This window comes from Musca autumnalis, unplaced genomic scaffold (assembly GCF_047663935.1).
Source record: "Musca autumnalis isolate F117 unplaced genomic scaffold, ASM4766393v1 scaffold_5, whole genome shotgun sequence".
In the NCBI taxonomy this organism is placed as follows: domain Eukaryota; kingdom Metazoa; phylum Arthropoda; class Insecta; order Diptera; family Muscidae; genus Musca; species Musca autumnalis.
The window spans coordinates 33,239,977-33,266,375 of record NW_027412088.1 but is presented as its reverse complement, the minus strand read 5'-3'; the positions used below and the strand labels follow the sequence as shown (position 1 = coordinate 33,266,375).

Genomic DNA, 26,399 nt, shown 5'->3' with positions numbered 1-26,399 from the left:
TTGACTGGTGCGCACCATAACTCTCGAACGTTTCAACCATTCTGCTCCACAATGTTGCCATTCGTCAAAATTTTGTAGAAACTTAGGCCATATTAGAAGATGGACCATACCGGTTTACTCCTTCGAATACTTCCGACACAAAAGTTCAACAATGTTCGCTAAAATTGTGGCACAATAATTCTACGTCTTCCAGGCAAAGATCAGGTTTAAATGTGGACCGACATACTACTCCTTCGCAGAAATTCAGCTGAAGGTCAAGTTTCTGATCGTTTTGAATTTTTTGCATCAGGTTGTCCTCCCTCCATGTCCATACTTCCTAAAATAATGGCCAAACAACCTCTAAAAATCCATGACGACTCTAAGTAAAATCACCTATGAGCACAAGAACTTTGACCGATTTGGCCAAGAATGTCTATATCGAATATATTCGGTTACCTGTCTCACAAACGTTCAACATTTTGACTGGTGCGCACCATAACTCTCGAACGTTTCAGCCATTCAGTTCCACAATGTTGCCACTCGTCAAAATTTTGTAGAAACTTAGGCCATATTAGAAGATGGACTATATCGGTTTACTCCTTCGGATACTTCCGACACAAAAGTTCAAAAATGTTCGCTAAAAATGTGGCACAATAATTCTACGTCTTCCAGACAAAGATTAGGTTTAAATGTGGACCGACATACTACTCCTTCGCAAAAATTCAGCTTAGGGTCAAGTTTCTGATCGTTTTGAATTTTTTTGCATCAGGTTGTCCTCCCTCCATGTCCATACTTCCTAAAATAATGACCAAAAAACCTCAAAAATTTTGTAGAAACTTAGGCCATATTAGAAGATGGACCATATCGGTTTACTCCTTCGGATACCTCCCACACAAAAGTACAAAAATGTCCACTAAAATTGTGGCACGTTATTTCTATGTCTTCCAGAGAAACATCAGGTTTAAATATGGACCGACATACTACTCCTTCGCAAGAGTTCAGCTTAAGGTCGAGTTTCTGATCGTTTTGAATTTTTTTGCATCAGGTTGTCTTCCCTCCATGTCCATACTTCCCAAAATAATGGCCAAAAAACCTCTAAAAATCGATGCCGACTCCAACTAAAATGACCTATGAGCACGAAAACTATGGCCGATTTGACCGAAATGTGCATCAAGTTTCAAGAAGGTCTATATCGAATATCTTCGGTAAGTTTTCTTTGTGGTCGTGTTTACAGCGATTTAATGTTTTTCGTGGGCAAGCCCATACCTCCAGAAATAGAGACCCAAAATCTACATCCTGACGGTCCAACTAAAATTACTGATGACAACGATACAATTTTGTTCTCCTCGATCCAGTGTCATGGGTAGAGGTTAGAGGAAACCACTACGCCCTGAGATATGAGCCCGAAATGTCACCTTATTAAGAGCTACTCCTTCAAACACACACGAACATGTCACTATTTCCCATACTTCCCCCAATATTTACTCTCATTACAAATAAAATGAACAAAATTGCTCTTTCAGTCTCTCAGGAACACTGGCTTTTTCTCTTTATGAACAGAGTTCATAATATGAATGAATTTGAACATTGTCAACACTGTTTGAGTACATAATATTTATGAATTATATTTAGGGGCATTGAGATACCAATACATCATGAGATGTGGATCTCGAAAAGTTCCAATATTTTTTGGGGCTAATTCTTCATACACCTCTAGTTCTAAAAAATACTATTGGGCTATGAATGAAAAAGGTTGTATATTTTAGCATCGTTTTGGTTCTTGGACTTTGGTTCTAAATTCCTCAGCAACCCCTGGACCTCTTTTCATGGAACATTAGAAGCAAAAATGCCACTATTTTCCATAATTCCGCAATAGATCCTCTCAAAAAATGACAAAAATTGCCCTTACAATTTGCCTCCCAGAAGAAAGTGATATTTTTTGCTTTAAGAATTAAGTTCATAAAATACATGAATCTGAACAGTGTTGCCAATACTTTTTGAACACTTTTTATAATATGAAGGAATTATTTATTTTTTCTGTGCAGATTTCTCACATGCTTAAGAAGAAGAACAAAACCTGCTAAAATATCATCGATCACAAGTATTTCCCTTATTACCCCACTGTGTTGAAAATATTACAGAAACAACAAACACCACTATTTTGTTACTAATTGAAATTATTTTGCGTTCTAGAAATTTGAAACATTTACGACCGCTGGCTGCTTTGGTTGGCCGGCTGGCTGACTGCTGGCATGGCATGGAAATAAAGCCGTCATGAGGCAATATCATTGCAAGCAGAACCATAGACACCACCAGCACAGCATCATATTCCGATGCGATGGTGGTGGCAGCGTATCACCTATAACCGCATTTACGAGTTTATTTTATTAGCCCAGCACGACGACAATTCATAGTAATTGTTGTTAAGTTTTGAAATTAAAATGAAAAAAAAGCTGAAAACTGAATAATAACAAAATTTATGCACTTGCAATTGCAAAAAAAAAAAGTGTTGCGGTAGTCCTCATCAATTGTGGCGTTCTTTACGAGTGTTCAGATCATAAACTTCAAATAGCAGAGCAATATAATATAATGTATTTTTCACTAAGTAGCGAACGTTATAATTTCTATTAACAAAACTAATTTGTATTGAGCATTATATGCAAATAATTTTCTATTCCAGTAGGGGTAAGAACCAGTGGACATTTATGTAAGATCACCAATTCTTGAATCTCCATGACTTGTGCCCTCACACTGTAACCTCCATAAAAATAAAATTTATAGTTTTTTATTCTTTCATTTTCTCGAAATCAATTTTTAAATTGTCTCAAGATGTTTGGCAAGGTCAGAATTTTCAGATGCGGAACATAAACTAGCCCATAAAATTAATAAAGAAAATTAAACAATTTGTAAAAAAATGGCGCATGCTTCCTCGCCTTACTTTTAGCATAAAATTGAAAATTTATTAATGTTTATTTTTTGCAATTATAAAATTTGTTTTAATTAAAAAAAGTTCAAAATGTTTTTCCATCAAATTAAATTTATGGCAAATAATAAAATTTTGTAATTGGCAAAGCGTAGAAGAAAGTATTGATATTACTAGTCTTTTCTTATTTGTAGAAAGATCACACATACATGTGTACGAACATTAGGGTGGGGCGATTAGTATGAAAAAAATCGAATCGAAAATGAATATCATTGAGCTAAATATGAATCGGGCTGCACTCATTGATATGAGAGAAGTCTCCCTTGTCCCGTATGGGATGTTGTGGAACAATGTTTTTGTTGAAAATCGAGCTTTCACATTTTGAGTTGCAGTTTGTTCTTTTTTGGAAAATTTGAAAATTTCTTGGGCTAAATTTTGACTTATTTTCAAAAGCAAAGTTGTAGCTATTGGCTCGGGCTACAATGAACATATGAGTAATTCTTAGAAAAAGTTCGTATTCATGGTCAAAAAGTTGAAAATTTAGAAAATTCATAATTTTTCTCATGTTATTTTATATTTTGGCCTATAACAGCCGAACGTTTAAGATTTCCGATCTAATACTAAGACAAAAATTGTAGCCAAGACAATAGTTAAGTACTATCTAGTACATCGCAAAAGCATTGAAACGCTCCTTAGGGCATTTTTGGCAATTTGTCAACTTTCAACTTAGCGTTTTAGTTTCACCGATTATTGTAGATAACCAAAAAAAAATCAATAATTTTTTTTTTAATTTTCCCCTTTCAGCGATTGTGTTTCGATTTAAGCCATTTTTATGTTTTTTTCTTACATTTAAATTTAAAATACCCCCGAGCGTATACATGTTGACGCAACGTATACGCCATTCTGTTCCCTATAACATTTTAGAACTTTCACATTTTGAATTGCAGTTTGTTTTTTGGAAAATATGAAAATTTCTTCGGCTAAATTTTGACTTATTTTCAAAGGCAAAGTTGTAGTTATTGGCTCGGGCTACAATGAACATATGAGTAATTCTTAGAAAAAGTTCGTATTCATGGTCAAAAAGTTGAAAATTTAGAAAATTCATCATTTTTTGCAAGTTTTTTTTTATATTTTGGCCTACAACAGCCGAACCATTACGATTTCCGATCTAATAATAAGAAAAAAATTGTAGACAAGGCAATAGTTAAGTTCTCTCTAGAACATCGCAAAAGCATTGGAACGCTCCTTCGGGCAGTTTTGGCAGTTTGTCAACTTTCGTTGGTGTTTTTCATTCATAATTTTGCGTTTTAATTTCACTGGTTATTGTCGGTAATCAAAAAATCTTCAATATTTTTTTTTTTAATTTTCCGCTTTCAGCGATTGTGTTTCGATTTAAACCATTTTTAAGTTTTTTTCTTACATTTAAATTTAAAATACCCCCGAGCGAATACATGTTGACGCAACTTATACGCCATAATGTTCCCTATAAAATTTTCGATTTATTTGGTTTTAATATTTCAATATTACATGTATTATTTTTGGAATGATGGGAAAATTAAATTTTGGTTTATGGCAGGATTTCAGAAAAAAACTTTTTATGGTCCTATATGTGTAAGGCGTATAACATTAACCAAAGATGAGGGGTCTCGAATATTTTACTCTATAATTCATAATAGTTAAGTGAGGACTTTGAAATTTTACAGAGACACTTTGATTACTTCTAAAGTCGATTTAAGCCATTTTTAAGATTTTTCTTACATTTAAATTTAAATGCCCTTGAGCGTATACATGTTGACGCAACGTATACGCCGTACTGGTCCCTATAAAATTTTCGATTTATTTGGTTTTAATATTTCAATATTAGATGTTTTATTTTTGCAAAGGTGGGAAAATTAAATTTTGGTTTATGACAGCATTTCAGGAAAAAAAACTTTTAATGGTCCTATATGTGTCTCGAGTATAACATTAACCAATTGTCTTAGTATTGGAGGGATAATCTCAATGGTTTGGCTGTTATAGAAAAAATATAAAAAAGACCTGACAAAAATTGTGAATATTCCATAATATTCCGAGTTTTTGACCATGAAAACCACGTTTTTTCTATGTAATATGTTCAGAGAAATTGTAGCCCGAGATAATAGCTACAACTTCACTTTTGAAAATAAGACATAATTTCAAATAGTTTACACAATTGGCAATTTTTCGAAAAAATAGTAAAAATTGCAACATGTGGTCCAGTAGAGTTTTTCCTCAGTGCAATCCCAAAAATCAGATACGCTAAGCGCCCCATTAAGATGTTCGAATCGGCCCCACCTTAATGTATATAATTCAAAAGCACAAACTATTGTTGCTGATATTACTAATATTGTCCCAGGTTATAGTCTTTCAAGGCCAAACATGTCAATGTGAACAAATTCTTTCTCTACATTTCTGCCTGATTTAAATAGTTCGCGTTATTTCAAAACAAATAAACAAATGTCAAAATTGTCGAAGATGTGCGAATACATTAACGCCAGAAGATACATATGAAAGTACACTAGTCAACAAACTTTGAGTCACAAAAATGTTGTAAAATATTCATAAGCAAAAGTGTCATGATGAAAGAGATTTTAAGTATTTTTAGGTGTCAGTGAAAAATTTGGTTATCAAAAACCATAAAATGTTTGGACCCAAAGCTCAAACCCTCCCTCTAGGGCTTATAATTTTTCTAACATAATACCATGAACCAACATTTAAATTTTCCACCCTTGCAAAAATAAAACATGTTATATTTAGGTAATAAAAATTATAATTCTCAAATAGCAAAGACAAAATAGTATGGCGTATACGTTGCGCCAATATGTATACGCTCTTAGGAATTTAATATCTAACACAAGCCTAAAAATCGAATCCTCATCATTTAAATGAGAACATGTAAAATTTGCACATTTTTATTGACCTGATATTTTCGCTAAACGAAAACAAAGAAGTCAAGAATGCGTGCTTATCGACAGCTAAATACCCTTAGCTGTCGAAAACCAAAAATAAAAGGTGTGGTGGAACGAAACAGACTATGGGCCACCAATCTCTAATTTTAAATGTAAATAGTATTTTCGTATGTGACAAAATAAGAGAAGTTTCCAGCGTAAACACAGAATAAACTTGTAACATGGTAACAAAGGCTTCTAACAACTTTAGTGCGAGAGGTGTATGTAGGAATGACCCCTAAATATTGGGACATTTCGGATCCATATCTCAGTAAGTGTTGGCTTCCACCAGCATAATAAATATAACATTGTAGTCAACAAAAAAAACATTGTTCCACAACATCCCATACGGGACAAGGGAGACTTCACTCATAACAATGAGTGCACCCCGATTCATATTAAGCTCAATGATATGGGAAAATTGTAGTCAACGATCATTCAAATGCCCACATGATACGAGAAGTGGCCTTAAACCGTTTTAAAGCGCAATATGGTAAACTTCTGAAGAAGAAGTACCTGAAGGAATGGACCAATTCTTGGAATTAAAACTAATTTTGGGAGTCATTTGCCAACCAGCTATACCGTTGGATTTTTTTGAGCTGTAAAATCATATTACCCAACTAACAACTCTTAAATTTTGTACTAGAGTGAAGGAGGTACTACAGTGCGCGTGTGCTTTTCTATCAGAAAAGCATCTATGAGAAGCACTTCTGTAAAAACCTTTCTGATTTTCTATAAGAGGAACGTATATTCTTCTATGAGAAGAACTTCAACTGTTCTATGAAAAATAACTTCTGTCCTTCTTGAAAAAAAATACCTTCTGCTTTTCTATGAAAAGAGCTTGTACCCTTCTATGAGAAGAGTTCCTACTCTCCTACGAAAATAGCTTGTGCACTTCTATGCGAAGGTCTTGAGGTCTTCTATCAGAAGAGCTTCCTTAAGCTCTTCTATCTCATGACATTCTGCTCATCTACGTGAAGAGCTTGTGGTCGTATATGTGAAAAGCTTGCTCTCTTCTATGCGACGAGCTTCGGCTTTTTTAAGAGAAGACCTTAAGCTCTTCTATCAGATGATCTTAAGATGTTCTATGAGAAGAGTTTCTGTTCTATTAGGAGAGTTTCTGCTCTATTAGGAGAGTTTCTGCTCTTCTATGCGATGAGCTTCTTCTGTTCTAAAGGAAGAGTTTGTTGCTCTTTTATGACCCATGTTCAGGCAAAGTGCCCTCTTTTACTATCAGTGAGAATAAAATATATTGAAATCTACGCTCACTGAGAGCAAAATACACACATTGACAGACCCTGTCTTAGGCTCTTTTATAAGACATGTTCCTGATCTTTTATGATACGACCTCTTGCATCTTTACGAGAAGACCACCCGCTTTTCTATGAGAATTTTGCTTGTGCTCTTCTATAAGAAGAGCTTGTGCTCTTCTATAAGAAGAGCTTGTGCTCTTCTATAAGAAGAGCTTGTGCTCTTCTATAAGAAGAGCTTGTGCTCTTCTATAAGAACAGCTTGGGCTCTTCTATAAGAACAGCTTGTGCTCTTCTATAAGAAGAGCTTGTGCTCTTCTATAAGAAGAGCTTGTGCTCTTCAATAAGAAGAGCTTGTGCTCTTCTATAAGAATAGCTTGTGCTCTTCAATAAGAAGAGCTTGTGCTCTTCTATAAGAATAGCTTGTGCTCTTCTATAAGAAGAGCTTGTGCTCTTCTATAAGAAGAGCTTGTGCTCTTCTATAAGAAGAGCTTGTGCTCTTCTATAAGAAGAGCTTGTGCTCTTCTATAAGAAGAGCTTGTGCTCTTCTATAAGAAGAGCTTGTGCTCTTCTATAAGAATATCGTGTGCTCTTCTATAAGAAGAGCTTGTGCTCTTCTATAAGAAAAGCTTGTGCTCTTCTATAAGAAGAGCTTGTGCTCTTCTATAAGAAGAGTTTGTGCTCTTCTATGAGAAGAGCTTGTGCTCTTCTATAAGAAGAGCTTGTGCTCTTCTATAAGAAGAGTTTGTGCTCTTCTATAAGAAGAGCTTGTGCTCTTCTATAAGAAGAGCTTGTGCTCTTCTATAAGAAGAGCTTGTGCTCTTCTATAAGAAGAGCTTGTGCTGTTCTATAAGAAAAGCTTGTTCTCTGCTATAAGAAGAGCTTGTGCTCTACTATAAGAAGAGCTTGTGCTCTACTATAAGAAGAGCTTGTGCTATTCTATAAGAAGAGCTTGTGCTCTTCTAAAAGAAGAGCTTGTGCTCTTCTATAAGAAGAGCTTGTGATCTTCTATAAGTAGAGCTTGTGCTCTTCTATAAGAAGGGTTTGTGCTCTTCTATTAGAAGAGCTTGTGCTCTTCTATAAAAAGTGCTTATGCTCTTCTTATAGAAGAGCTTTTGCTCTTCAATAAGAAGAGCTTGTGTTCTTCTATAAGATGAGCTTGTGCTCTTCTATAAGATGAGCTTGTGCTCTTCTATAAGAAGAGCTTGTTCTCTTCTAAAAGAAGGGCTTCTGTTCTTGCATATGAAGAGCCTGTGCTTTTCGATGATAAGACCTCTTGCTCTTTTACGAGAAACCCTTTTGCTTTCTTATGAGTAGAGATTGTGCTCTTCTATTAGAATAGCTTATGCTCTTCTATAAGAAGAGCTTCAGCTCTTCTGTGAGACGACCTTTCAGCTCTTATATGAAGAAGACCATCAGCTTCTATGAGAATCCCTGAAGCTCTTCTATGAGAAGAATACCTTAAGCTCTTCTATGATAAGAAGACTTTAAGCTCTTCTGTGAGACAAGACCGTCCTATCTTCTAAGAGAGAACCTTCAACTCATCTTTGAGAGGACCTTAAGCTCTTCTAAGAGAAGACCTTAAGATCTTCTATGAGAGAAAACCTTCAGCTCTTCTGTGAGAGAAAACCTTCTGCTCTTCTATGAGAAAAATACCTTCAGCACTTCTATGAGAAAAGACCTTTAGCTCTTTTATGAGAAGTAGACCTTTAGCTCTTCTATGAAAAGATGACATTCAGCTCTTCTATGATAAAGAGACCTTAAGCTCTTCTATAAGAAGACCATTAAACTCTTTTATGAAGAAGACCTTCAGCTCTTCTATGAAGAAGGAGACTCTTCGCTCTTCTGTAAGACAAGACATTCCTATCTTCTAAGAAAAACCCTTCAGCACTTCTATGAGAAGATCTTTACTTCTTTTATGAGAAGACTTCCAGCTCTTCTATGAGAATCCCTAGAGCTCTTCTATGATAAGAATACCTTTAGCTTTTCTATGAAGAAGACCTTCAGCTCTTCTGTAAAACAAGACAGTCCTATCTTCTAAGAGAAAACCTTCAACTCTTCTATGAGAAAACCTTAAGCTCTTCTAAGAGAAGACCTTAACATCTTCTGTGAGAGAAAACCTTCATCTCTTCAGCTCTTCTATGAAGAAGAAGACTCTTCGCTCTTCTGTAAGACAAGACATTCCTATCTTCTAAGAGAAACCCTTCAGCACTTCTATGAGAAGATCTTTACTTCTTTTATGAGAAGACTTCCAGCTCTTCTATGAGAAGAATACCTTTAGCTTTTCTATGAAGAAGACCTTCAGCTCTTCTGTAAAACAAGACAGTCCTATCTTCTAAGAGAAAACCTTCGAAAAAACCTGCTCTTCTGTGAGACGACCTTCAGCTCTTCTAGGAAGAGAGGAAGACCTTCAGCTCTTCTATGAAGAAGAAGGCCCTTCGCTCTTCTATGAAGAAGATGAAGACCTTCAGTTCTTCTATGAAGAAGAAGACATAATTTCTCCTATGAAGGAGAGGACCTTTAGCTATTCTATGGAAAAGAAGAGGGCCTTCAACTCTTCTATGAAGAAGGCATTCAGTTCTTTGATAAAGAAAAGGAAGATTTTCAGCTCTTCTATGAAGATGACGACCTTCAGATCTTCTTTGACGAATTAGAAGACTTTCATCTCTTCTATGAAGAAGAAGACCTACAGCTGTTCTATGAGGAGACTTCTTTCTCTTGTATACGAAGATATCGTGTTCTTCGATACGAAGACTTCGTGCTCCTCTATACGAAGACTTCGTGCTCTTCTATAGGAAGACCTCGTGCCCTTCTATGCGAAGACCTCGTGCTATTTTATACGAAGACTTCGTGCTCTTCTATAGGAAGACATCGTGCCCTTCTGTGCGTAGACCTCGTGCTTTTCTATACGAAGACCTCGTGGTCTATGAGAAGTGATTTTACTTTTCTACAGGAACAGCATTTTTGCTTCTTTTTTTCTATTTTTTTCCTTAATTAGAAAAGCTTCTGCTCTTCAATGCCTTCTGCTCAAAAGACTTCTTGCTTTTCTAAACACGAAGACTTCGTGTTTTTCTATACGAAGACGTCGTGCTCTTCTATACGAAGACGTCGTGCTCTTCTATACGAAGACCTCGTGCTCTTCTATACGAAGACCTAGTGCTATTCTATACGAAGACCTCGTGCTCTTCTATACGAAGACTTTGTTTTCAACAATACAACATCCTCGTGCTCTCCTACACAAAGTTTCCTTTCTCAACATACGAAGTACTCATGATTTTCTATACGAAGACTTCATGCTTTTCTTTTGCTTTCTATAAGAAGAAATTCTGCTCTCCTATGAAAAGAGATTCTGCCCTGTTATGAGGAGGTTGCTGCTCTTTAATGAGAAAGGCTTATGGTCTTCTATGAGAAGAGCTTTTATTATCCTATGGAAATGTGTTTTTCATTCAGAAGGGAAAAGATTCCGAGTTTCTATGAAAATAACTTCTGGTATTCTGAGAGAAGAGATTGTGGTTATCTATGAGAACAAGATCAACTGGGCTTTTTTTTCGCAAACCATTAAAAGACTATCTGGGAATTTTTTAGAGGACCCTCTTGGTTTCAATTAAAATATGATCTTAGATTCTATGAGAAGATTGCATTTTTAATGAGATCTCCGGCTCTTCTTTGAGAAAAGCTATTGATACGAATCATCTATCCTATTCTATCCTTCTGTGAGAGCGTTCCTACTGCTTATCTATGCGAAAACTTGTTACACTTCTAAAAGAAGTCCTTTTGTTATTCTAGGGGAAAGTTACCTGATTTTCAAAGACAGAACTTCATACTCCTCTTTAGATGAGCTTATGCTCTTCTGTGAGAAGACATTCAGCTTTTCTGTGAAGCTGAAAACACATACAACGTTTGAGTAAAGTTTTGTGTCGTTTTGGCCGTTTTTACACTGTTGGGCATGATGCCGAAAAATTCAAATTCATTTGAAATATATGCCGGCAAACACATCAACGCCGGACTGTGATGTCGGCGTCGCACACTGGTCGAAACCACTGATTTAGCGGCGCAAAAGTCAAAAAATCTAACTATAAAATTGCGAAATATTTTCCATTGTATCGATTGCAGACACTTTGCAGACAAAGATTTTGTTTTTTCATTTTTGTTGTTGTAAATATTCACTCAGTTATTCACTATCAAATACAAGAGTTTTTGTTGCATCAGATTTTAAAAAATTGTTGCAAAAAATTAACTTCATATTTGTTTAAATGTTAAATACATTCGTAATGAAAATGGACAAGATATATTTTTAATTAATAGCAGAGGGTGTGATTTAAATTACAGAAATTAGTTTGGGGTCTGGAGGTACTTAGATATATAGCAATAAATTTTCAAAAAATTCAATTTTTTAGTGTTTTTATGGGTTGTACGCGCTTGTTCCATAGAGTACATCTTGTAAACTCGGCCGAACTTAGGTCCGATTATTTTTTGGGGAATGAAATTGGACTCTCTGGATACTGAATAACCACATTCGGGCTGCAAATATTTGCAAATCTTTTGATGACTGCACTTTTAAAATAAGGGATTTTGCATGAAATTCATACAAATTTAGCTGTACATTTGTATGGGAGCTAAATCAAAATATGGACCTATCTTGAAAAATGTTTGCAAGGAGGAGTTTTACCCCCGGAGACACTATAATACCATATTATAGCTAAATATGTTATTAAATATGGGATAACAAGTAAAAATTCAACGAATCGGGGGTACCATAAAAGGGGCTACATCGAAACATAAATCCGTATTGAAAATGTTTTGCAAGAAGATTTTATACGCAGTTAGAACAACGAATGCAAAATTACAGCCAAGTTGAATTAAAAATGTGGTCATGATATTCAAAATACCTTAATTGGGAGGTAAGGTTACATGGGGGCTACATCAAAACGTGCACCAATGTTCATAATTTTTGGTGGAAATATTTTGTGACCACTAGGAACCCTAAGTACCAAATTACAGCTAATTTGCTACGAAATTGTGGCTTAAATCCTCAAAATACCGAAAATCGCAAGGTACCGTTATATGGGGGCTATACCAAAACATTAGCCGATATTGTTCATATTTGGCCCATTATTACCCACAGGTACAAGCTGAGTTTGTGCAAAATTTCAGTGGCGTATCTCAATTCGTTTGCAAGTTATGAATTTCGCGCCGCTAGATCTGTGGTTTCGACCACCGTGCGTCGCCCTGTTGTTGTTGTTTTTTTTTGTCAACGCCCAACGCAAAACTTTACTCAAACGTTGTATTTGCTTTCAGCTTGAGAAAATTTACTGCCTTCTTTAAGAGAACCTCTGAATCTGTTATGAGAAGACTTAATCTTTTGATCTGTTCTACAAACCATTGTCCCCTTTTCTTCTAGGAAAGCAATCTGGAGAAAACTATAAGCCATCTTCCGGTAATTATTATTTATCTATTTATTTATACAAACAAAAAAATCGATTGGCATTATTGCTTATAATGTGCTCAGCCAAGACAAATTCGGCATTTGGCCAATTTTCATGATCGATGCTGTTGTTGTTTCCTTCTTTCCAAACAACAATTTTATGAGGCTTTGACGTCCATGGCAAAAATTCAGCAAAAATTCCGTTTGCCACAGAAAATGCATTTTTATAGCATTTCTATAAATATGTTTTTGAAACAACAACATCCAACACCCAACAACAACATTAACAAAAAATATTGTTTGTTTTTCTGAAAGCCCAATAATTATTGTTTTTGTTTTTCTTTTGCCGTTTTTATTGCACTGCGCATTCGTTTATTGAACTCATTTTCGAAATGATATATTGACTATTTTGTGAAATTTTGAAATCAAACAGATTGAGAAAATTTTTTATTTTGCATTTGCAACGTCATAATTTCCACTTTTGTTTTGGGTGAATTCCAAAACAACAAACAAACAAAGCTTTCATTTTAATATTATTTGGCAAACACAAAAGTTTTTGAGATGAAATGGGGGATCCTTAAATTTTTTGAGATATTGAGAAATTTGGAATTTGGTTTTGACATCCTTATAATCTGAAAACCTGTACAATGAGAAGACCTATACAAGAGGACTTCCATGTCTTCTGTAAAAAGAGCTCCATAAGTAGACATAAGAAGGCCTCTCCACATAACATAATGTAAAAAAAGCTTTAATCTATTTGGAATCTCATTATGCTATGGTTTGTAAGCTTAAAGATCTCAATTTTTGTTTTAACCAAGTTTATATCTTAGAAGAGATACTACATACATACATACATACACATATTTACTTACATCTTGTCCGATTTGTCCCATATCTGCATAATAATCAACCATTGAGAACATCTGATGGAAAATCCAGTTTTCAGTAAAAAAGGCACACACACACGCGCGAACACACAAACTGCAACGGCAACGACAGCGACAATGACGGTGACAAACAAACCAACCACACGACCGCAACGACAACAAAGTTGCCTATAAAACCTCAACAATATCGGCGGCTAAATTGAATATGTGGCCACAAGAAACACGTTTACAACTGGAAATTGGTTGGAAAAAGAAACGACCGACAGCAAACTTGGCTTGTAAAAGCGGCCTAAATAAAGGCAAAAAAACCACGAAGCAAAAGTGCAGCAAAAAATCTTGCAGAGGTTGGATGTTGATGATTGCTGGTGGTTTTGTTTTTAAGTTTAAAAAAAGGTGTATTTCGCGCTCTCTCTATCTCTCTCTCCTTCTCTATTTTGGTTGGGGGTGGATTATTCCTCTTTGGTGTCTAAAATCAGATTCTTGATCTGCTTGTTAACCGGTTACAAGCTTTGTAAAGAAGTTCGATCTCTGCAAACTTGTTAGTAGCTGGCAACTTCTCTTCTGAGCTGGCCAAACAACCTTGGCGTCACAAAAACCAAATGACAACAGCAACAATCGGCAAGGCACTGGGGGGCCAAATATGACAAATATGATTGCCCAGGAGAGTTGAGTTGTTTACTTTTTGCACTCCTATCAGTTGGCCTAAGGAATTTCACTTATCCACAGATGGTTCCTGGCTAACACGGGACCTTGTTCCTCTGCTAATGCCAGCTGCTAAACGCTTATGGCCACCAAACCCTCTTCTCTGGTCAGCGTAATTACTGTGCAACAATTGTTGTTGTAATATTAACTGTATTATACGTAAAGATGTTGTTGTTGAGGCTGGTATTGATGTGCTTGTGATTTTTGTTGTTTTTGTTGTTGTTGGTTCGTGATTCAAACGCTTAAAAGTAAAAATTTTATGCTTCACTGCACAATCCTTTGGACAAAGTGAACTTTTTCTGCTATCGCTGTCGCTGTGCTGAACGTTAAATCTCTTCGTTGAAGTTCCGCGCGTTGTAGTTGTAATCATTGGTATTTGAACCACAGTTGTTGGCTGTGAAAATTTTAAATTTCCTCCGATTGGGTGAAAGAAGAAGAAAAATTCGTAACACCACCACTTTGGCAAATTGAGGCTTAAGCTCTTTTGTTTTGACGAATTTTCTTTTAGAAGTCTTTTTCTCGCTTCACTTTCTTTTTATGGTTGGTTTACCCAAGACACAATAATTGATTTGCCTTTGGGACTATTCAAGATCAGTTCAGTTTCCTAAAATGAGAACAGAGCAAAAGAGAACACATTAGAAAATGAAACACAAACTATTAAAATGGTAAATGCTTTAAAAAGGTATTTAAAAAGAAACAAAAACAGAATTCTTCTATGAGAGCCAAACGACCTATCACAAAAAAACAGAAGTTTTTAAAAGAGACAAAGAGAACCTCTTAAAAGATTTTTTTGAAAGAAACATAGAAGACCTTCCCACTGAAGAACAGTACATCTCATAGAGAATAGCTGAAGATCTTATCTAATACCCTAGACAGACGGCAGTGTTAATTAGCATTAACTGCCGTAATCCAAATTAATTCGTGCATTATCCACATTCTTAATTCACAAAATCTAACTGAATTTAGGTATTTCAATATGGTAATACTTTAAAAGGGAGCCCATATTCACGTAAGAGAGAGAGCAACAAAACAACAACAACAAAACAGTTGTTTCCCTGCAATCAGCTGTTTCGTAAATACAAAAACTGTCGCCTGTCAGGGTAAAATTAAATGCAGTTTTTAATGCAAATCAACGCTGGCGTCTGTCTAGGGCAGCGACGACCACAGAAATACAACCAAAGCGAAGACATGTATGAACGTATGAGTGAAAAAAGCAACAACCACATTATGTTTTTGTTTGTTTTCATTCATTTACACTGTACGTGAGAGAGAGAAGCAAATGCAAAAACAACTCAGTGGGCGCCCTCACTATACGATCTAAGCAAAGAAGCTCGTCCCTGGTCTAGGGTATTAGATCTTATCTGAAGATATTATCTGTTAGAAGAGCAGAATATCCCCTTGATAAGATCAGACAAGCTTTTATAATAAGACCTCCAGATCCTTAATGAACTCTAGGTCTTAATTGGAACACCTTCAGGTCTCCTTTGACAAAAAAACCAAGTCTTCTAAAGGAGGACCTCCAGATCTTCTATGGAAAGAAAACCAGGTGTTCTATAGGGCGACTTCCAGAACATATACAAGAAAACCCTTTAGGAAAGACCTTCATAACCTTTATAAAAAACCTGCGGCTCTTCTAAGAGAAGCTCCTCAGGTCTTCTAAGAGAAGTCTTCAAGGTCTTCCATGAGAAACCTCAAAGATTTTTTTCAAAGGTCTTCTATGGAAAGCGTTCGGAACTTCTGTGGAAATATAGTTACTTTCTCTATGAGAAGATCTCCAGGTCTTCTATGATACAGCCTCCAGGTCTTAAATGAGAAGACCTCTAGGTCTTTCATGCAAAGACTTCAGGTCTTCCATAAAAGGACTTCCAGGCCGCATATGAAAAGACCTTCAGGTCTTATTGAGACTACCACCAGGTCTTCAATGATATGATATCCAGATTTTCTATGACAAAATCTCCAGATAATCCATGAGAAGATCTCCAGATCTTCAATGAGAAGATATCCGGACCTATTATGAGAAGACCTCCAGATCTTCAGTGAGACGATCATCTTTGAGGAGATCTCCAGATCTTCAATGAGAAAATCTATAGATCTGTGAGAAGATTATCGCCTTCTCTATGAAAAGATCTCTAGTTCTTCTATGAGCAGACCTCCAGGTATTCCATGCGAAAACCTTCAGATCTTCATTGAAGACCTGCTGGTCCTCTTAAAGATCACCAGGTCTTCTATGAGAAGACCACTAAGACTTCTATGAGAAGTAATCAATACCTTCAATGAGAAAAACCCCAAATCTTCATTGAGAAGATACTAAGATCTTCAATAAGAAGGTAATTGGTTCTTCTACACGAAGATCTCCAGAAATTATATGAAAAGATATCCAGGTATTCTATCAGAAGATGTTCAAATCCAAATCAGATCTTCTAAGAGAATATCTCCAGGTACATTATGAAAAGATCTCCAGAAGATCTTCTGTGAGATGATCTACAGAAGGTCTTCTATGAGATGATCTCCAGAAGGTCTTCTATGAGAAGATCTCCAGATTTTCTATGAAAACATTTCCACATCTTCTGAAGATCGTCTATAAGAAGATCTACAGTACTTTTATGAGAAGATCTCTAGGTGTTCTTTAAAGTTTTCCAGGCCGTCTACTAGAAGATCTCAAGGTTGGCTATGAAGAGAAGACCGCGTCTTCTTCTATGAGATGATCGCCAAATATGCTCTGAGTATACCTTCAAAATATCTTCAGAGGATCTCTAGAAGGCCTTCAAAGAGAAGACCTCCAGAAGATCCCCAGAAGATTTTCCATGAGAAGATCCCCAGACCTTCATCTATGAGAAGATTTCCAGATCTGTTATGAGAAGGTCTCCAGATCCCAGATCTTCTATGGGATGATCTCCAGATGTTCTATGAAAAGATCTCCAGATCTTCAATGAGAAGGTCTCCGGATCTTCAATGAACAAATCTCGCAATGATCTCAAGAAGATCTCCAGATCTTCGAGCAGAAGATCTCCAGATCATCTATAAGAAGAACTGAAGATCATGACTGAGAAGATTTCTAGATCTTCTACGAGAAGATCCCTAGATTTTCTATGACAGATCTTCGACCAGAAGATCTCCAAATCTTCCATGAGAAAATAACCTGAGCTTCTATGAGAATATCTTCTTCGTGAAGAATTCCATATCTTCTTCGAAAAGAATTCCTTATCTTCTTTGAGAAGATCTCCAGATCTTCTATGAGAAGATCTCCAGATCTTCTATGAGAAGATCTCTGGATCTTCTATGAGAAGATCTCCAGATCATCTATGAGAAGATCTCTAGATCATCTATGAGAAGATCTCCAGATCTTTTATGAGAAGATCTCCAGATCTTCTATGAGAAGATCTACACATCTTCTATGAGAACATCACCAGATCTTCTGTGAGAGGATGTGGAGATCTTCTATGAGAAGAACTACATACCCTCTCTGAGAAGATCTCCAGTCCTCTTTGAGAAGTTCTCCAATTGTTCTATGAGAAGATCTCCAGATATTCTATAAGAAGATCTTCAAATCTCCAGTCCTCTTTGAGAAGATCTCCAATTGTTCTATGAGATCTCCAGATATTCTATAAGAAGATCTTCAAATCTCCAGATCTTGCATGAAAAGATCCCCAGATAATCTATTAGAAGATCTACATATATTTTATTTGAAGAACTCCACATATTCTAGGAGAAGATCTGAAAGATCTCCAGATCTTCTATAAGAACTTCTCGAGAACTTCTATGAGAAGAACTTCAGATCTTTAATGAGGTGATCTTCAGATCTCCTAAAAGAAGATTTCCAGATCTACTATGAGAAGATCCCTAGATTTTCTGTCCGAATATCTACAGTTTTTTGAGCAAAAGATCTCCAAATCTTCCATGAGAACATTACCTGAGCTTCTATGAGAATATCTTCTTCGAGAAGAATTCCATATCTTCTTTGAGAAGATCTCCATATCTTCTATGAGAAGATCTCCAGATCTTCTATGAGAAGATCTCCAGATCTTTTATGAGAAGATCTCCAGATCTTCTATGAGAAGATCTCCAGATCTTCTATGAGAAGATCTCCAGATCTTCTATGAGAAGATCTCCAGTTCTTCTATGAGAAGATCTCCAGATCTTCTATGAGAAGATCTCCAGATCTTTTATGAGAAGATCTCCAGATCTTCTATGAGAAGATCTCCAGATCTTCTATGAGAAGATCTCCAGATCTTCTATGAGAAGATCTCTAGATCTTCTATGAGAAGATCTCTAGATCTTCTATGAGAAGATCTCTAGATCTTCTATGAGAAGATCTCTAGATCTTCTATGAGAAGATCTCAAGATCATCTATGAGAAGATCTCCAGATCTTTTATGAGAAAATCTCCAGATCTTCTATGAGAAGATCTCCACATCTTCTATGAGAACATCACCAGATCTTCCGTGAGAGGATGTGGAGATCTTCTATGAGAAGAACTACATACCCTCTCTGAGAAGATATCCAGTCCTCTTTGAGAAGATCTCCAATTGTTCTATGAGAAGATCTCCAGATATTCTATAAGAAGATCTTCAAATCTCCAGATCTTGCATGAAAAGATCCCCAGATAATCTATTAGAAGATCTACATATATTTTATTTGAAGAACTCTACATATTCTACGAGAAGATCTGAGAGATCTCCAGATCTTCTATAAGAAGATTTTGAGCAAAAGATCTGCAGATTTTCGATCAGAATAGGCAGGTCACCGGATTTTCAATGAGAAGGTCTCCGGATCTGCAATGAGAAGATCTCAAGATCTTCTATGAGAAGATCTTCGAGATTTCCAGATCTTCTATAAGAAGTTCTCTAGAGATCTTCAGATTTGGTCTATGAGAAAATCCAGATCTTCAATAAGATACCATCAGATCTTACATGAGAAGATCTGCAGATTTGTTGAACAGCTATGAGAATATCTCCAGATCTTCTATTCTCTTCTCTGAGAAAATTTCTCAAGATCTATGAGAAAATGTCCAGAATATTTATGAGAAGAACACAAGATCTTTTATGATAATATCTCCAGGTCTCTTATGAGATTTACATATCTTCTACGAGAAGAACTACATATCTTCATTGAGATACCTCTTCTTTGAGAAGATCTGCAGGTTTCTAGATCTGCTATGAGAATCTCCTCAAATCTTTTATGGGAAGATATCTTCTTCTCATAGAAGACATAAAATAGGAGGCATCAGATCTTCTACTAGTTCATCTGTGAGAAAACATGTAGGACATCCACGTCTTCTTATGTGAGACGTGGAGGTGAAGGTGTCTTCTTATTTGCTTCAGATTTTGAACAAATTCCCAGTATTTCCACATTACAAATCGACAAGAAGACAGATATTTTTTGTTCTGTTAAACATAAAAAAGAATGATAAACAAATCCTTCCTGTTTGCACTCCCTGTCTATGTTAATTTTTTATTCCAGTTTTCCGAATTATCATAAAAAAGCGGCGGCATTGTTTGGAGATTTATTTTTTGTTATTTTTCTATTTTGTATTCTTTCTCTTCTTCTTCTTCTATTTTATTTGCTATTGTGAGTGACCATTGTTATCGCCAATTGACCCATATAAATATGTAGTATGCAGTATGTACAAATGTTTGTTCATATGCATGTATGTATGTCGGTATGTAAACACTTCAGCACTGAACACAAATGAATACGAGAAGAGGAGATGATGTCGGTTTGGCTGGCTGGTTGGATGGTTGGACGGCTGTCTGTCAGCAATAAAATTATTGAACCAGATGTTGTTTTTTTTCATTCTTTCTTTTTTCGTTATTAAATGTTCTTCCAATTAATCGCTTAGATTTATAAAGGCGGCGGGTTGTGGGCTTAGTTTTTTGTTCAGCCTTTTTTACTTTGCCTCAAATGAAACGAAACAAATGTTTGATTAAAATATTGGAACCAAATATAGGCCTCTAAAATTTGTTGTTGTTGTTGTAGCTTTTCATTTTGCACTTTGTTTCATATGGACAATGGAATTACAGCAACAACAACAAAGAAATAACAACAGCAACTAAACAGTGACTGAATGATACAAAGGTTTCAATTGTAATTTATTGTAGGCCAAGTCAAAACTTTATCAATGGACAATGACTGACCGACCCCCTCTGCCTATGCCTCGGTGTGTGTGTGCTCAGTGCTGCTATGACAAACAGTCTCATAATTGACCGGACAGACAAATAAAAGGAAAAAATTAAACCGAACACAAAATAACTGATTAAGAATTAAACATCGGCACTTAGATTAGTTCGAGTTGAAAGAAAGAAAAAAACTAAATGCTTTGTTTTGATGGACGAAAGTTTGTTGCCATGTGTCTTCGTCATGTTTTTCGTCCACACACACAGATACATACAACGATACATATGTGTGTATTTACATTGTGTGTATGCATTTGAGAATTGTATGGCATAAATTTTAAAAAAATAATAAATAATACTATTTATTGTTCGATTTTGACAGCTGATAACCGCCGAATACATATTCTATTTGTGGCCTATTGATCATTCATTCCCCAGCAATTTCATGTAATTGTGAAAATAGTTATTACGACCATGGAAATTTGTCTAATTTTATTCTCCCTTAAAGAAACCACATTCTCTGAACTATTTCGACCTTTTCCATATGAAGGTATACATAGGAATACGTTCCTTCTTTTAGAAGACTTCTTTTAGAACACTAAGAGGTCATTCTAACAGAATATCAAAATGTCCTCTCAAAACTCTTCTTAAATACAACAAAAATGCTTTCCTATAGAACATTATCATATTTTCTCCTAGAAGGCCTGAACATCTTTGTATACAAATCTAAAATACTTGGAAGAGATCTTTTCATAGTAGACCTGGGGCTGGATTCTTGTTCTATGAAAATTTTAAATGAAAAATATTTCCTTTATAATTTTTTTCATTTGACAGTTTTCTCCTTTATAAAAGTTTTCATTTCACATTTTCATAGAAACAGAATTGAGCCCCTGAAAGATCTCAAAGAAGACTTGGAAGTCTTGGTATAGCAGTTCTGAAGTCTTTCATTGAATACTGATAAATATTTTATAGTAGACCGTGAAGTCTTACCATAGAACACCAGGAAATCTTCTCAAAGAACACGAGAAAGTCTTCTCTTAGAAGCTCTTCTTTAGAAGCCTTGGAGATATTCTTATAAAAGGTGTGGAAGTTTTCTTATAAAAGCCCTGGGGGTATTCTCATACAACTCCCGAATATTTTCCATAGATAGCACACAATTGATTTCGTAGAAGACCGGGAATTATTTTGAATTTAGATCTGTAGGTCCCCTTAAGAAGAATTTGAGGTCTTTTCAGAAAAGATCTGGAGATATTATCGTAGAAGATCTTCTCATAGCATAGATCTGGATACCTATCATTAAAAATTTGGAGATCTCCTCAAAGAAAATCTCGAGTTCTTCTCATAGCAGATCTGGAGATCTTCTCATAGAATACTAGAGACCTTCTCAGATAGGATCTGGAGCTCTTCTCATAGTAGATCTTTTCATAGAAGATCTGCAGATCATCTCTTGGAAGATCTGTTGTGGGATTCTGTGACTCATTTTTGCTGTTATCGATAATTGTCGGTAAAATTAAAATGCTTACAATTTCGATAAATAACGAAAATTTTCGGTAAGTTAACGACGAATAAAAAGTAGTCGCTAACATCTACCGACACAAACAGTGATGCCATCTTTTCTTTATGTTTTTAGTCATAATTTTGCGATTTAATTTTCCCGTTTTTTGTCGGTAACAGCAAAAATGAGTTACAGAATCCCACTACTGGTGATCTACTTATAGAAGATCTGGTGATCTTCTAATAGATTATGTGGATATCTTCTCATAGAAAAAATGGGGAAATCTTTTCATAGAATATCTGAAGATCTTCTCATAGAAGGACTGGAGATCTTCTCATAGAATATGTGAAGATCTTTTCATAGAAGATCTGGAAATCTTCTCATAGAAGATCGTCTCGTAGAAGATCTTCTCACAGAAATGTTCGCATAGCAGATCTTTCTTCTCATAACAAATCTGCTGATCTTCTCATAGATAATTTGGCGAGATTTTTTCATTGAAGATCCGGAGAGCTTCTCATTGAAGATCCGGAGAGCTTCTCATTGAAGATCCGGAGACCTTCTCATTGAAGATCTGGAGATCTTCTCAAAGAAGATATGGAATTCTTCTTGAAGAATATATTCTCATAGAACCTCAGGTAATGTTCTCATGGAAGATCTGGAGATCTTCTGCTCGGTGATCTGCAGATCTTCTGCTCAAAGATCTGTAGATATTCTCATAGAAAATCTAGGGATCTTCTCGTAGAAGATCTAGAAATCTTCTCAGTCATGATCTTCAGTTCTTCTGGAGATCTTCTTGAGATCATCGCGAGATTTTTTCATTAAAGATCTGGAGATCTTCTCATAGAAGATCTGGAGATCTTTTCATAGAATATCTGGAGATCTTCTCATAGAATATCTGAAGATCTTCTCATAGAACATCTGGAGATCTTCTCATAGAACATCTGGAGATCTTCTCACAGAAGATCTGGGGATCTTCTCATAGAAGATCTGGGGATCTTCTCATAGAAGATCTTTAGATCTTTTCGGAGAAGATTTGGAGATCTTCTCGTTAAAAATGTTCTCATATCAGATCTTTCTTCTCATAAAAAATCTGGAGATCTTCTCATAGAAGATCTGGAGATCTTCTTATAGAAAATCTAGAGATCTCATATTAGATCTGAAGATCTTCTCAAAGCACATATGTAGATCTTCTCATAGAAGGTCTGAAGATCCTATCGTAGAAGATTTGGAAATCGTCTCATAGAGGATTTGGTGATCTTCTCATAGAAGATCTGGTGATCCTCTCATAGAAGGTCTGGAGATCTTATCATAGAAGATCTGGAGATCTTCTCATTGAACATCGGGAGATCTTCTCATTGAACATAGGGAGATCTTCTCATAGTAGATCTGGAGATCTTCTCATAAGATATCTGAAGTTCTTCTTATAGAAGGTCTGAAGATCCTATCGTAGAAGATCTGGAGATCTTCTTGAGATCATCGCGAGATTTTTTCATTGAAGATCCGGAGACCTTCTCATATAAGTTCTGGAGATCTTCTCATAGAAGTTCTGGAGATCTTCTCATAGAAGTTCTGGAGATCTTCTCATAGAAGATCTGGGGATCTTCTCATAGAAGATCTGGAGATCTTCTCATAGAAGATCTGGAGATCTTCTCACAGAAGATCTGGGGATCTTCTCATAGAAGATCTGGAGATCTTCTCATAGAAGATCTGGAGATCTTCTCACAGAAGATCTGGGGATCTTCTTATAGAAGATCTGGGGATCTTCTCATAGAAGATCTGGGGATCTTCTCATAGAAGATCTGGGGATCTTCTCATAGAAGATCTGGGGATCTTCTCATAGAAGATCTGGAGATCTTCTATGAGAAGATCTCCAGATCTTCTATGAGAAGATCTCCAGATCATCTGGGGATCTTCTCATATAAGACCTGGGGATATTCTCATAGAAGATCTGGGGATCTTCTCGATCTATAGATCTTCTCATAGAAGATCTGGAGATCTTCTCATGGAACATCCGGGGACCTTCTTATTGAAAATCCGGAGATCTTCCCATTGAAGATCTGAAGATCTTCTGAGATATTCATAGAAGATCCGGAGACCTTATTATGGAATATCTGGAGATCTTCTCGTAGATCTTATAGAAGATCCGAATACCTTTTCATTGAAGATCTGGAGCTCTTCTCATAGAATATTTGGAGATCTTCGCGTAGAAGATTTGGAGATCTTCTCAAAGAAGATCTGAAGATATGTAGTTCTTCTCATAGAAGATCTGGAGATCTTCTCATAGAAGATCTGGGGATCTTCTCATAGAAGATCTGGAGATCTTCTCATAGAAGATCTGGAGATCTTCTCATGGAAGATCTGGAGATCTGGAGATCTGAAGATGTTTTATAAAAAATCTGGAGATCGATTCATTAAAGACCTAGAGCCTTCTCATAGAAGATCTAAAGAAGAAGACCCAAAGGCCTTCTTGTAGGAGACCAACATGTAATTATATAAACTTAATACATATACAACAACAACAAAACTAAAATATCATCTCAAAATAACCCAAGCGATCTTCTCATAGAGACCAGAAAGCTGTCTCATAAAAGCAAGCAGGCCCTCTTATAGAAGATCAGAAGCACTTCTCATAAAAGACCAGAAGTTCCAATACCAAAAGATCTTCCTGTGGAAGATCAAATGGTTTACCTATAAAAATCCAAAGGCTCTTCTTATAGAAAACCAAAACGTTATCCTATAGAAGACCGCATGGTCTTTCTATAGAATGGTTTTCATAAAAATACCATCTTCTAATAGTTGACCTAATGGAAGACCAGATGGTATTCTCCCAAATGAGTCTTATCATAGGCGACACGAGAATCTTCTTTTAGAAGACCAGAAAGTCTTTTAGAAGATCTTCTGATAGAATAACAGTAGGACTTCTGAAAGAAGACAAGTAGATTTTCTTATAAAGTACAAGAAAATCTTCTATAAGAAGAACAGAAGGTTTTGTTAAAGGTGACCATAAGGTCTTATATACGAAACCAAAAGATCTTCTTTTAGAAGATCAGAAGTTCTGCTCATAGAAGATCAGAAGGTCTGCTCATAGAAGATCAGAAGGTCTTCTCATAGAAGACCAGAAGCTCTTCTTATAGAAGACTAAAGATTCTTCTACTAGAAGATCAACAGGTCAATCGAAGAACAAACGGTCAATCGAAAACCAATGGTTTTTCTCACAGAGGACCAGAAGATCTTTTCATAGAAGATCAATAGGTCTTCTCATAGAAGACAAAAGGTCTTCCCACAGAAGACAAAAAAGGTATTCCCATAGAAGACAAACAAGGTATTCCAAAACATGCCCAAAAGATGATCCCATAGAAGACCGAAAAGTCTTGTCATAGAAGACCAAGTGATGTTCCCCTAGAAGACCACAAGGTCTTCTCATAGAGGCCAAAAAGGTGTTTTCATAAAATACCAAAACGTCTTCTCCCATATAAGACCAAAACGTCTTCTCAAAGGAGATCAATAGTCCTCGTATAGAGACCAAAATGTTTTCTTATGGAAGAAAAGTATTCTCATAGAAGACCAAAAGGTCTTCTTATAGAAGTCCAACAGGTCTTCTTATAGAAGTCCAACAGGTCTTCTCATTGAAGACCAAGAGCTCTTTTCAAAGGGTCTTTTTATAGAAGCCCTTTTTCTTTTTGTTTCTATAGAAGACCAAAAATTCATCCTACAGAACACCTAAAAATTTTATTACGGAGCACCAAAATGTCTTCTTATAGAAGAGCGAAAAAACTTCTTATATTATCTATCTCTTTATCTTTTATTTATTTCACTGCAGCTGGGCATCAAATTCATGATCAAATTAAAAAAAATGTTCTTTAAAAAATCGAATTTGCCAAATCATCCAACTATCCTCTGAATAACAGCCAGCCAACCAATCGTGTCACAAAAAATATTACTTCGCCATTGTGACAATAATCATGAATAGTTTTGACAGTAATGGTGTACGTGCCATCTCAATTATCTTTATTGTTTTCAACAACAACAACACGAAGCTGATCAGACGACAATAAGACATTTTGAAAACCGAACTATAAGTCAGACAAGCTGTCAAAATGGGAAGACACGTCGTATGTGAAACAAACAAAAAATAGATATTGAATGCAGTGCAAATAAAAGATACAACACCGAGAACAGTTGGAGAATACTAATTATGAATGTGGAGAACAATTGCGATAAGTCCAGGGAAGAAAAATAAAAAAAAAAAGATTAATCGAAAACTTTAATAAAGTTTAACAAAATGTGGGTGTCTTATTATCGGCCTTTTCAATTTCTAATCCTTAAAAAACCAGGTATAGTTAAGGGGGGGGAGCCCATAAAAAACTCCACAAAAATTCTGGCAACTCCGTTGTGATCATTGGTTCAATATTTGATTGAGTTCAATATTTGTCTCCCTGTAAACTGTTCATTACGTGACTGAATAACAATTTGTTTATTTCCCCAAGTTGGCCTCTGAGTTCACTCGTGTGTTTGTTGTTGTTGCTGTTGTTGTATCTTTATCTTTACAATTCATATGCCAAGCCCTTTGTTGGTGTTGTTGACTAAAAAGTCGTTCTTACATCGACCTCCACTTAATGGAGTTGTTTTTTGTTTTTGTGGATTTGTAACTAATTTATGA

At 35.9% G+C, this 26,399-nt stretch overlaps 1 protein-coding gene across 3 annotated transcripts in view; it reads right to left on the bottom strand.

Annotated features, from left to right (window-relative positions):
* The window catches only part of Sesn (Sestrin), a 177,846-nt gene that overhangs the window by 113,104 nt on the left and 38,343 nt on the right, over positions 1–26,399 (bottom strand). For all 3 annotated transcript variants that reach the window (XM_073957441.1, XM_073957443.1, XM_073957440.1), the window contains one exon: positions 13,416–14,736. In XM_073957441.1, coding sequence (XP_073813542.1) covers positions 13,416–13,466 — 51 coding nt within the window. In that variant the 5' untranslated portion in view covers positions 13,467–14,736. The remainder of the gene's footprint in view (positions 1–13,415; positions 14,737–26,399) is intronic.